The following is a 12,939-nucleotide window of genomic DNA, read 5'->3' on the forward strand; positions in this document are numbered from 1 at the left end:
GATCGATGGACTATGCAGGGTTTTTGTAAATTTTCTTGCACCTTGGAAGTAGTCACAGTTGTACCCGAAATTTTTGGATTTCCATTTCTTTGCATTGCCACATCTCAACTTGATTTTTGTGATCTAAATTTTGTGTGGCATACTCAGTTTCCTATTTAAAAGTCCTTAGAGTCATTATTTTTGAAATAGAACTAATTACTTTCAGTTCAGATAGCAAAAAAGAAATGAAATTGCCCTATATCATACTTTACTCCATAAAATGTCCAAAGTGATCAAAGAACTCCAGAAAAGAAATGTAATAGCATCTAATTTGAAATTTAAATGGCCAGGAACTCTATTAATTGCTTAAAGAAGGAAGATAATTGTGGAAATGTTGAACCTAAAATGTATAGAAGGGCTCCAGGAAGGTCCTCTTCAAAGTTTGCCATGAAGATGCAACTTTTGAGGGTGGAGTGACAACCTTATTCTGCTGTTTGAAGAAAGCTGTTGAGTCACCCCAGCGAAAAGGGTTACAGTTGAAGGGATGACAGTGAGAAATGTTGAAGGATTGGGGTTGTTATCGACAAGACAAGCTCATCTGGGTTCTCTCGCACACAGAGAGGCAGACACGCGTGGCCACAGAACGTTTGAGCTGACAGGTAGTTCAAGCTGTCAAGTGCCTCTGGGTAACCGCTTATCACAGCACTTTGATTATTTATTTTTTGTCCAAAGATTCCTAGATGATTCTATTTAATCTGTGACAAAGACTCCCATAGCAGCTGTCCCTGTCTAGTGCTAAAGTGTATTCTGTAATCTAAAACACAGAGCTCGCTCTGCTTAAACTTCTGAAGAGAAAACTTCAGAAAAAAAACAAGTTGTTGATGTTACAGTGTAGGATTTTGTTGATTTTGGATTTTATTTTCAGGGAATTGCTGGGAAATCAGGCCCTCGAGGGCAGCGTGGACCAACAGTAAGCATCTCATTTGTCTGACAATTGAGCAGAAGCCCTTTACATATATTATTTATAGCATAAATATCAAAGTATCAGCATTGTTTAGCTGTGTACAAGTTCTGAGTGTGTGTTTTCACGATGTATGCACCTGGTGGCAAGTTGTTGAGAGATGTAAAAATAGCAAAGGCACTCGCTCATAGTCTTCATGCCTTTACTGCCTCATTTTCACCTAATCATAAATTTACAATGAATACAGGGTCCACGTGGGGGACGTGGAGCGAGAGGACCGACAGGAAAGCCAGGTGCAAAGGTGAGAACACAGGCAGACTTTCAACAGCTTTCATGATTTTGATGCTAAACAAGTATCAAAAACAAATCAATAAATTGTATTTTCACTGCAAATGTTTATCTACTACTTGATGTATCTGTTGTTAATCACATTCTTTTACATTGTAAAGCATACGCATGCATGTGGTTCATTTTGTAACCTGAGTATCACGGCTTCAATACGATATTATTCATATTTTATAGTCTGTCAGTTCTGAGAAAGTTCATACTCTTCCTCTGTGGATTTCCTTTCTCCACAGGGCACCTCAGGCAGCGATGGACCTCCAGGCCCACCTGGAGAGCGGGTTGGTATTGAATTTGTTTCATCTGTAACTTGTATTCTGTTCATTGAGTTTCTGTACAGGCAGTGAGTGAAAGGACATCAGGAGCACTGGGTTGGGATTGGGACTCAAAGGCATCTGAATGTCTTTGCTGCATTCAAATGACATGCTGCACAGTGCTGCTGTTGTTAGCATTGTTGCCTCAGAGCAAGAAGGTCCTGGGTTCAAATCCCGGCCTGGGGTTTTTCTGCATTGAGTTTGCATAGCATAGTTTCCCTGCGCATGCTTGGGTTCTCTCTGGGTTCCCACATTTGAAAAACAGGACTGTCAGGTTAATTGGTCTCTCTAAATTGTTTTCAGATATGTGTGTGTCTGTGGATGGTTATTTGTGTTATGTATATATGTTGCTCATTAATGGACTGGTAACCTATCCTGATCGAACCCCACGTCTTGCCTAATGACCGCTGGAGAAAAGCACCGGCCCTCTGTGATCCTACAAGGATAAGTGGTATACTGTAAACAGTTACATTAGTTATTATGATATTTTCTCTAAAATAAGCCTTCACACTAGATCATGACTGCAATGTTCAAACATTGATAGCTTTTGTTTTCATGTGAAAGCAATCATGGCATTAAGTGTTTCTGTACAAAGCTAATGAGCTGATGTTTTCCTGGCTATGATCAGAACTAGGATTTTCCCCAAAACGATCTTTGAGATTTTTATACGTCTATGTGTGGAAGGCATCTGCATCTACCCTGTTAGAGGATGCAGGTGTGCTGCGACAGATGCACTGCACCAAGAATGATGTGAATCCTGGAGTCTTTTCTCCTGGTCCACCACTTCCCTCCTCATTATTAACTACATCTTTTAAGAACATCTGTTTGATATTGTCAAGTTAAGTTCTGTATGGCATATTTAAGCAACAAGGCATCTTAACTTGTTTTACACTATAAAACAATGCATTAAACCATTATGAAACAAGCAATAAACAACATTTTATCAAATCCATCATCAAAATTATGAAGCAAATGTACGTCAAATATGTTGATCAATCCTCCGATTATTATTAATCATAGGCAACTCATAACTGGTGGGATATTTGGTCTAATATATTTTGAATTCAGACTGCTGTCTGAAACTCACAACTACCTTTGGTCTCTCCGAAAACAGTGTGGGCGTGCATTTTGAACTAGCACACACTTCTCTTCCTCCCTATTCCATTGGGAGCCAAACGCATAGAGATTTCTGTGCGCAATGGATCTGATTATGAGATTGTTTTCAATGGCATGGAGAGAATGGATTATTTGTTTCAGCTGCTAGGTTCTTTTGTTTGAAGCCAAAGAACCCACCAGTCACGATGAGCATATCAGCTACAGCTACAATGCTAAAATTACTTGGAGTACTGCCCTGCTAATGTGTGGACATAATCAGGTTGGTGCCCTGGAACAGGGCCAGTGTGACAACACCTGCATGTTGGTGCTTGCAGGCCACATGCCATGGATAAACTGCCACTGCTGCTTCTTGCCCAGAAATGTTGTGAACTTGGTAATAAAGCCCCACAATTCTAAAAAGGAAGTTTCGTGCAAAACATTAATAAGAAAGGGCTTGTTTGTTCCAGTTGATTTTTATGTTGTCGTATGGTCTTCGTTAGATGTGTAAAGGGCCTAAATCTGTAAGAGAGATTGGGAGTTTGATTTTCAATAATAAGTAAATGAGATGAATTTCCTATTAAAACCCTTTAAAATGACACACACATTAAGTTATGCTTCCTTGCCTTATTTTTTCCAAATTCTCCCATTAGGGACCTCAAGGACCTCAGGGACCTGTCGGTTTACCCGGACCCAAAGGACCTAATGTAAGTGGCTGCCGTCAAACTGCCTGTGCGCTGCCTTTATTCACAACCATGTTGACACCCTCTTTTTATAAGCCTGCTACCTTGATTTCTGAAAACTGTCCAAATGTTTCATCTCCAGGGCCCAGCAGGGAAAGACGGGCTGCCAGGACATCCTGGACAGAGGGGGGAAACGGTAAGTGGGTGTCTTTCTTTGTGAACATATTTTTTTGCCATTTTGACATCATTTCTTTTGGCCTCGAAAGCTGAGTAGCATTAGTGATGGGGATCCAAAGTGATATATGGAGAGAGTTTAATTAAAAACATAGTTCTTAATGTCAGTATTGTCTGAACCACTTTTATTAACATACAGTTCTGGAGCTTGTGGCGTTTGCTATGAATTTTCTGATAACTTTTTTCTAACAAAAACAACATATACAACTTTCTACTTGCTCTGACAATTTTTACAAGGATTTATTTTCCCTTTGATCACTAAGGTGTTATTTTATCTGAACTGGAATAAAATAATATAGATTGGAATTAATAAACACCTCACCAGCTATCATAAATGTTCCTAAATCAAAATCCTAATGTTAAAATGAAAAAAAAAAGTAACTCTTCAGCTATGGGAAAAGTATTTTCTGTCTTGCTATTTTCTGTCAAGTTACCCGTCCAGCAATTTATCAAGATATCAGTCTGTTGAGCTGTTGAGCTGTCTAATGAGTGATCAAACAATGAACTATAAAGTTATCTGTCCATCAAGCTAGCAAGACGTTTATCGATCAAACTTTCAAGTTATATTCCCACGGATTTGTTAAGGTATCAACCTATCAAGCTATAAAACTATATGTCCATTGATCTATTAAACTATCAAACTATCCATCTATAAAACTATCTGTCTGTGTCAGGGTTTCCAAGGAAAGACTGGACCTCCAGGACCTGGAGGGGTGGTTGGACCTCAGGTAATATGCAACTAATATGCAACTTTGCTGTGTTTGTTAACCACGTTCAGTTATTGTTCATGTCTAGTGCAGAAGTGTTTCGACCACAAAAGTTTACCCATTGGCAATGACAGAAATATTTAATCAGATACAATTAAGAAACTTCACACACACAAGCTTGATAATTTCTTTCAAACTGGAAAGCACAAGCTCCCATAAATTCATCTATTTATGGGAGAAAATTATACAATTGTTTACAAGATCAAATCTGGGACAAATACACACCCAAAATTAATTATTTTTGCTTTATTCATCAACATATGATTACAGAAATCTAAACCAATTATTTCATACACATATGAAACATGCGCCTGCTTTGCTCTTGATAGGGACCAACTGGAGAGACAGGACCAAGTGGAGAGCGAGGACACCCAGGGACCCCTGGTCCACCCGGAGAGCAAGGTCTACCTGGAGCGGCAGGAAAAGAAGGAGGAAAGGTGAAGAAGAATTAATATTAAATGTTTACGTATTAAAATTCATAAGAAAGTTTAGAAAATTGTAGTATTGTTAATCATTTTAAATTTTTCTCCATCTTGAAGGTCAGTTTTGTTCTTTGACAAACTATTGAAGCTGAAAGATTTTTTTTCCTCTAAAAAATTTTTTTGTTTTTCATCTTTTTACCTCTTAATCTCTTGCTTTTGTTTCCAGATAGGGAACTAATTAAGCTATTATCAGACAACTTCCATAATTTCTCTCCTTTGCCCTAAAGACCTCACGGTAATAATGACCTGATACTCTGCCAGGTATTAAATTCTTTTCGTTTCTCCAGGGTGATCCAGGTCCTTCGGGTCATTCTGGCAAGGTGGGACCACCTGGATTAAAAGGTTTCCAAGGGGCAAGAGGTCTCCCAGGAGCCATGGTAAAAAAAAAATTTTTACATAATTATAGAGAAAACCATTTCACATGTATAAACAAAAAGCCAACCCCCATTTTCAGCATCCACCCAGCTGAATTTAGCCTACTCTAATTACCTAACAACCTGCTGTTAAAAAATGTCAAACCTGAGAGTAAACCAGAAAAAAGGTGCAGAACCTGCTTATAGATTTAATGGAGGACTGAGACAAATAGCATATAATTGTCCCCCCCCCGCCCCCCTGTCATCACATTAAACAATTTTAGAGACAGTTTGCTTGTTGTTATAACAAAGCACAGGTAACTTAGTTATGCTAAAAAAAATTAGGGCGATTATACTCTTTTTTTCTTTTTCTTGTAGTAGTCCATGCATTAAAAAAGTTAAAGTTGTTCCACAGTCCTTTTCATTTAGGAGGCATGTTCTGCTCCCAAACAAATAGTGAGTCAGCGTCTCGCTTTCAGTTTAAACCCTTTGCAACTTTTTAACTCTTCATCACATGTGTGGAGAAACCGGTGCTGATTCTCAGAAGCAGTGGGTGTGAGTGAGAAAAAGTTCAAGGTGAGAGCAGATGGCTATTAGAGGCTGACTCAGGATCAGCTTAGGGGACGTGTGGGTGTACCTCATTCCAAGGCTGACCATTAAGAGCGCACACGACAGCACAGAGCAGACTTATTACAGCCGGTGTGTTGGTCCCATGTGAGCAGAAAGATGACTTTCTTTTAATAATGGAAGCACAAACATAATATGTGAGCAAACACATGTGTGCTCTTTCTGCTTCTTAAACTGATCCCATCCAGAAACAGAAAAGTCCAGAAGGACTCGGCGTGTCGACGTGGGCGCACATATAAAACAAATACGCATTATAGTCCCTTACTATACTGTGGAGAATCATTCAAGCCAAGCCAGCCAGTGGCAGCGCCTGCTTGGCAGCCACTGCAACCTCTGGCTCTGCTGGAACCTGTAAATTAGCCATTATAATAAAAGTCTGTTTTCCATATGCAGCCCCAGACCCCTTCTGTGCTGTGAATCAGCACAGCCATTGCCATTCAAGGACCGGGAACTTGACGAGGTGACAAGAGGCAGGAGATAAATGGGCCATACCTCAACCTGTGACTCACAGTGGGGTTTTAAAACTTGTCATCTCTTCTTATTCTTCTGGTTCCTTTTAAGCTCAAGTGGTGACTCCCATTGCATTGATAATGCAATACTTTTGAAAGCTAGGCTGCATGATAATTTAATAAATAACATGCGTTTTAATAGAAAACTGATTTGCACCGTAAATGTATTGAGCAATGAAAGGCACAAGTGCTTGCTTTTGTTGTCAGTAATTACCATTTTTATACAAGAAGCTTGGGTTTTAGCTAAAAAATATCAGTTTACAAAAAGAGAAAGGCATCCAGGTCCATGATAAATGTATGTGATACATCTGACCAAACCTGTGTATTTAATTTATTTCCTATTTAAAATATTTTTGATCTGGGTTATACAGGAAATTGACCGTGAATTGTTTTTTTTAAACAGTAACGGGTAAGTAAATGGTAAATGACCTGCACTTGTACAGCATTTTATCAAGTTCAGAGGACCTCATAACACTTCACTCTACATTCAGTCATTCACACACTGGAATAATAATTATTGGAGAGAAATTATTCTTTTCACAATTCTTTCACAAGAATACAAGACTGTAATTAGGAGAAACAATTTCCCAGGTATGATTGCAGAGTGCTTTTTTAAATTATTTTAATTTGTGTGATTTGTAGTCTGTTGATATCGGTTCATGGAGAAAACACATAAAGCTTTTTTTGTTGTTTTAAGAATATATACAATAAACTGGGGATAATCAATGAATAAATAATTGTTTAATGCAATAAATAACAATATCCTCACCAACAGGCCCACTGATTCTTGGATCTCAACACAGAAAAAAGAATATCAGTAACTTTGGTCTGTTTATATCCTATTTCTCCACACTGAAGTCCCTTCAGCTCTATACAAATGCACGTATGGGCATACAAAAGTACATGCTCAAAGTTTTAAAGGGCTTTTCGACAGCTAAAATTGACAGTCTTGGAATAGCTCTGAGTGGAGGCTCACAGTGAGTGATATCTAACCTCTCTTCCCTCTCTTTTCAGGGTCCAGGTGGCTTAAAGGGAGGAGAAGGACCTCAGGGTCCCCCCGGCCCCATCGTAAGTAACCAGTTACTATGGTTACCTCATCTCTCTAGCCACAGAGATTGCAAGGAAAAGTGACTCGTGCTTTTGGATAATTGAGCCGCTCGTGCTGCGCACAGCCCCATTCTCTACTCATTCAGCAGTGCAATGAAAACTGCAGCACAGAGAATGGCTGAACAGAGTACAGTGGAGTGATTGGATTAAAATTTTATATCAGGATATGAGGAGGTTTTCTATTCTACCCTTTAGCATTCCTATCCAAACCCTTTTCTTCTCTGTTTGTATGTTTTATAGTCATAGCAAGAAAAATATTTTTTTCATTAAAAGTTACTATTCTCAAGAAGTTTTCATTAGTCCAAGTTATTCAACTTTATTTTCTTTTAGTTTTTTTCTTTAGATGTATTGATCTTGCCCAGAGCTAGGCAAACTCTCCTGATTTATAAAATACTGTAAAATTGTAGCTAGTAAAATTAAAGAACCTTACAAATGCGTAAACCACAGCTCAGTAAAGGGCTGCTTGATTTGTTGTGTTTTTTCACTGAAATACAACCTAATCACTACTTAACTGTCTAATCGAAGAGCAGCTAGTCTCATCCCTGTTGCTTGACTAATTATGGATGTTCTCCGCACATGCACTTTAACAGTTCCTATAGCAACTGTTGTTGCACAGATGGAGGTGATTTGCTTCTTATGTCCAAACTGTTTTGCTTAATTTGGTCAACAATAACTATTTTAGTCACCTTATCTTAATTTAGTCTACCTTGTAAAAGTATTCATACTCCTTATACTTTTTCGCATTTTGTTACGCTACAATAGCAAACTTCATTTTTGCATTTTCTTGGAATCTTGTATAATAAATCAACACAAAGTTCTGCATGACTGGGAAATGGGAGAAAAATTGAGAGCATTAATCTGAGGAGTTGCCAACAGGTCCATGGTGACCCTGGAAGGGCTGCAGAGATCTTCTGTTCAGGGTGTAGTGTCTTTTTGAATGGCAAATACTAGCTGTCATAAATCTGACATTTATAGAAAAGTGGCAAGAAGAATGGCATTATTTAAAGAAAATAAACAAGATATCGCCACAAACATATGCAATAAAGAGCTTCTGATATATCTTTGTGTTGTTCTATCACATAAAATCCCAATTTGTTGAAAGTTTATTGTGAAAAATCTGAAGGGATATAAAAATGTCCATCCTAAGTCAGTTGAATAATATTTAAGGTAAGTCATTTCACATATCACGGTTACAATTATTCTACATAATGCAGCATTGAAAATTATATATGCTCCTGTCCTACTGCAGTTTATGACCATGAAAGGGAAGCAGGGGTGACAGAGTAATTCATAAATAAATTAGACTTTTTTTTTTCTTCCTGCCTTTTGTCTCCGGCCCCTCAGTTAGAGATATAAGCAACAAAAGCCTCAGGAGCTGAGATGCTGTGCATAATCTGACTGACGGGTAGCTTTGAACTGTCTGTCATTTTGTTGAAGCGTTAAACCCAGGTTCCCGATAATTGCCCCGCTGCTCACCAGCAACAGAGCAACACCAGTGTAGATGACAGCGGATATGCATAGCAGGCATGAAAAATCGTGAAAGTGAGAAGAGGAGTATTTCACTCAATGAGAAAAGCAATTTCCACTGCAAAGAGAGGTGGTTTTTATAAATTGGCTTGAAAGTGAGTCATAGAGAGAACACAGGTGAAATACTAACTTAGTACCATGGTTGTAATAGGAAAAAGTGACCAGTATGCAATGTGCATGCACACAGCAGATCTGATATTTCCCTCTATCGATTTCCTGCCACAGATTAAGCTGCTGTTGTGCATTGGGGATCTAAGTGTGTTGTGTGTGTGTTGCTTTTCCCTTGTCTTTTTAAAGGCTTGTGTGTGTCTAGCAGAGCCTGAAAGGGAAACGTCAGCACAAAAACAAAAATTTGTTCTACAAGTGGTGCTTCTTGTTCGGTTCTGGCCAAATGTGTGGGAGGAAAACATGACAAAAAACAAACAAACAAGAAACATAAAAAAAACTAGTGAAATGCGTTGAATCAAACAAACTGGTGTGGAAGCTTGTGTGTGAGTTTGAGGCCTGGTGGGTAGGTTGGCAGCTTTGGGATGACAGTTTGGAGCTGTGCACTGCATGTGTGTCACCAGAAAATGGCTGTCATGAAATGGGCCAGGCACATGAGTGCCAGGTGGCAGCTCGCATCAGCAGCTGATTTAGTGAGTGGGAATCAGGTCATAGTTTTGGCCCCGAACACATGCAAATCAAATTTTATTGTGTTCACTTTGTTAGAAAACCCTCCCTTGGTAGGAGGGTGTCATGATGAAGTTCTGATCAATAATATGTGTGATTTAGGACCTCATACACAGAGGCAATCACCAACCAGGGAAAAGTCAGGAGGAGACATGGCTGATGTGGGGAAAGAGTGGCCATTGCTTACATAATAACCTCACTGTGGAGGTCTGCTTTTAGTTAAATAACGGCTGTCAGTCTGGTCAATATTCTACTGAGTGTATCAATGTCATGTTTGTTATACTATTTTGATCATTTTGACTATGCTTAGCGATAATTTATGTAAGAAATATCAGCTTATACTTTGTATTGGATTTATGGCATATAAACTGCATTAATGATATGTGAATGATAGCCTCACAAACTAGTTTTCAGTTTTAATTTCTTTTAAATTTGACTTCACAGCTATCAATACATGCACTTCAACAAATAGTTAAACAGCTTGTATTAAGAAACTTTTTGTTTCTTAAAGACATACCTCAGAAAATATTATTGAAATATCCAGCGGCCAGTTTTACTTGAAAATTTTTTTAATTAAGGAAGCCCCTTTCTTGCAAGGTCAAGCCTTTCATGATTCAAGAAAATATCCAGCAGATTTCCCCGGTGTGTTTAGCTTCTTTTAGCTTGATGGATTTAATGCAGTATTATTTGGCTGGTGTTTGATAACAGGGTTCCCCTGGTGAGAGAGGCCCTGCTGGTCCCGGAGGTCCTATTGGTCAGACAGGACGCAACGGCCCACAAGGACCACCAGGCCCTGCCGGAGAAAAAGGATCCCCTGTGAGTTTTTCTAGCTTGTTTTTTTTATTTTATTATTATTATGAAACTGTTTCCTAAACTTTAAAGTGTCCATGGTGTCATCAAATGATTGTGACAAATGCTATTCACAGGGAGAGAAAGGTCCCATGGGTCCAGCTGGCCGTGACGGCATTCAAGGTCCAGTAGGTCTTCCTGGTCCAGCTGGTCCTCAGGGTCCCCCAGGAGAAGACGGTGATAAGGTAAAGTAAAAGTGCAACTCTGTCTTTGTTAGTACAAGAAATCCACAAGCCTTTATTCACAAAAAGATCAAAAGAAGCACACATAAAAAACATTTTTATTCTTAAAGATTATGACAAATACATATGTTATTTTATTAGATGTACAGCATACAGTTCTGGTCTGAAGTTTAAAAATACTGATTCACCTAAAAGTCATGTTAATTGGAGGCTTTTATTTATTCATGCATTTGAACTCTTCTTTAGGGGGCAGCAGATAATACAATTACATTTTTAAAATAATAGTTGGATGCACAGGTTTGCCTTTCTTGTTGATTTTCCTCCAACCCACACAGGCTCAGAATGTTTTGTAATACATTTGAATAAATATCTCTTAGCAAGTTGGAGAGAAAGTCTTAGGTTTCTCCATTAAAACATTATTCTTCTTGTTGTCCTCCTCTGAACACAAAACTTTTCTCCAGAAGATATTTGTCTTGTCTATGGAGGAGGCTGCAAATATTAGTTGCTACTGAGGGTTTCAACTTTGACATTTATCCTCCTGAGACCCAGGAAAAAAAAGTTTTTGAATTTTTGTTTTTTCACTACATGACTCTTTGGAGTGAAAAAACATCACTACAATTGAAAAAGTTTCAAAACATGTTATTATTTATTTATTACAGTATGTCCTTTGGAGAGGACATCGGGACTCTCTTGTGGCAAATATGAACACATTTTGAGGCCCAGGATGTCCTCTTTAAGGACCAACAGGATTTAACACAGTGGCATGTATGGTTTCAGAGTTATGAACAAAAAAACCTATGTCCTCCACAGAGGACAAAAATGTATTGCTGGGTCTCAGGAGGGCCTCTTTTTTGGTCTCACATGATAAAAGTTGCTTCACTATGGACAGTGAAGCAACTTCACTGTCTTGGTGTCTCCTGAAAGTTCCTAAACATCCTCATCAATGTCCCTTCATCAAAGCTGGCCCTTTGGATCAGATGGGTTTGGAGCAGTTAGGTAGGCTAGCATTAAGCTCATGGAATGGCGCTAACCTCCTTCATATTAAATATGTCTGGCCTACACCTCACATTCTTATTGACGACGAGTTTATGCAAACCTGTGACCAACACTGTATCTTAAAAAAGCCTTTTGATGCACATAAACAAAAGTTCTTATTTGCTTTGTTAGATTTAATATTGCTACTGCTGAATGTGTGATTCCATCTAGACGCATCATGTGAACTAAATAGATAAGATGTTTCGAAAACAAAGGCACGCACTGAATCATCCTGCTGTTTACACAAAATGTTCACCCTTAGGCTAGCAACACCCACCCCTGTTACACTGAGCCACAGATCTGCATTTTGTAACCATCACACCTCCTTCATTCAAGTCACGTCTTATATCACACCTTTCTGTCAATCATAGTACCAACGGGGTGAGACAGGGAGCCAATCAATTAATTGAAAACACTCGCCCAAGGTCTTTCTGGGCCAATCAAATTAGAATCTCTTGAGAAATATTCAGTGGCCAATGCTGATAAAGGTGACACTTGAAGACATTGGACTTTGAATAAACATGGCAGGCAGGAGGTTTTTAAGATGTTAAGGAGAGATATGAGAGCTTTTGTGAATGTGTGTTGGATCACAGGGAGAAGTGGGCGGTCCTGGACAGAAGGGAAGCAAAGGAGACAAGGGTGAACGGGTGAGTCTTTATAACCCTACTTCTTTCATTACATTTTATAACAAGGTTTCTCTGAAACCATTGCATTTTAAATTACACTAAAAGTTAATTAACTAAAGAAAACTAATCATCACTACTGATTTCTCATGTGAAATTAATATAGAGCAGAAGCTCTTCTCAGTTATGTTTGTGTTGAAAAGTGTGCAGCTTTTCTGAAATATTATCAAGTAGATATTACATTTTTGGCTAAAATATGAATGTCTTGTTTCTTTATATTTTTTTTCATAAATTTTGTATTTGGCTTTTTTTTCTTTTTTTAAAATTAACAAATGTATATCAATTTCTTTCTTAGAATTCAGTGTCCTGCAGTAATATGCAAACCCTTTTCAATTATTAAAAAATTGCAATAATCTCAAATTATTTTTATGAGTTTGGACACTGGAATCAGTCTGATCTATATCTACTCTGTGCGAAGAGATTAGAAAAAAAAAGCTTTGTATAATCTGACCGAGCGTGGGCTATTTTGAACTGGAGAACAGGCAAAAAGTCATTCTTAGGATGTGCAAAAGTAGTAGACACCCCAAAAAAATTACAGCTG

The 12,939-nt window shown here is 38.4% G+C and overlaps 1 protein-coding gene across 1 annotated transcript in view; it reads left to right on the forward strand.

Moving 5' to 3' along the window:
- col11a1b (collagen, type XI, alpha 1b) overlaps window positions 1-12,939 on the forward strand; it is a 97,274-nt gene that overhangs the window by 61,871 nt on the left and 22,464 nt on the right. Inside the window, exons 33-44 of the mRNA XM_028020881.1 lie at window positions 905-949; window positions 1,188-1,241; window positions 1,519-1,563; window positions 3,342-3,395; window positions 3,514-3,567; window positions 4,280-4,333; window positions 4,702-4,809; window positions 5,142-5,231; window positions 7,358-7,411; window positions 10,358-10,465; window positions 10,576-10,683; window positions 12,309-12,362. Of these exons, the coding sequence (XP_027876682.1) occupies window positions 905-949; window positions 1,188-1,241; window positions 1,519-1,563; window positions 3,342-3,395; window positions 3,514-3,567; window positions 4,280-4,333; window positions 4,702-4,809; window positions 5,142-5,231; window positions 7,358-7,411; window positions 10,358-10,465; window positions 10,576-10,683; window positions 12,309-12,362 (828 nt within the window). The remainder of the gene's footprint in view (window positions 1-904; window positions 950-1,187; window positions 1,242-1,518; window positions 1,564-3,341; window positions 3,396-3,513; window positions 3,568-4,279; window positions 4,334-4,701; window positions 4,810-5,141; window positions 5,232-7,357; window positions 7,412-10,357; window positions 10,466-10,575; window positions 10,684-12,308; window positions 12,363-12,939) is intronic.

The sequence above is a fragment of the Xiphophorus couchianus genome, chromosome 6 (assembly GCF_001444195.1).
Source record: "Xiphophorus couchianus chromosome 6, X_couchianus-1.0, whole genome shotgun sequence".
Taxonomy (NCBI): domain Eukaryota; kingdom Metazoa; phylum Chordata; class Actinopteri; order Cyprinodontiformes; family Poeciliidae; genus Xiphophorus; species Xiphophorus couchianus.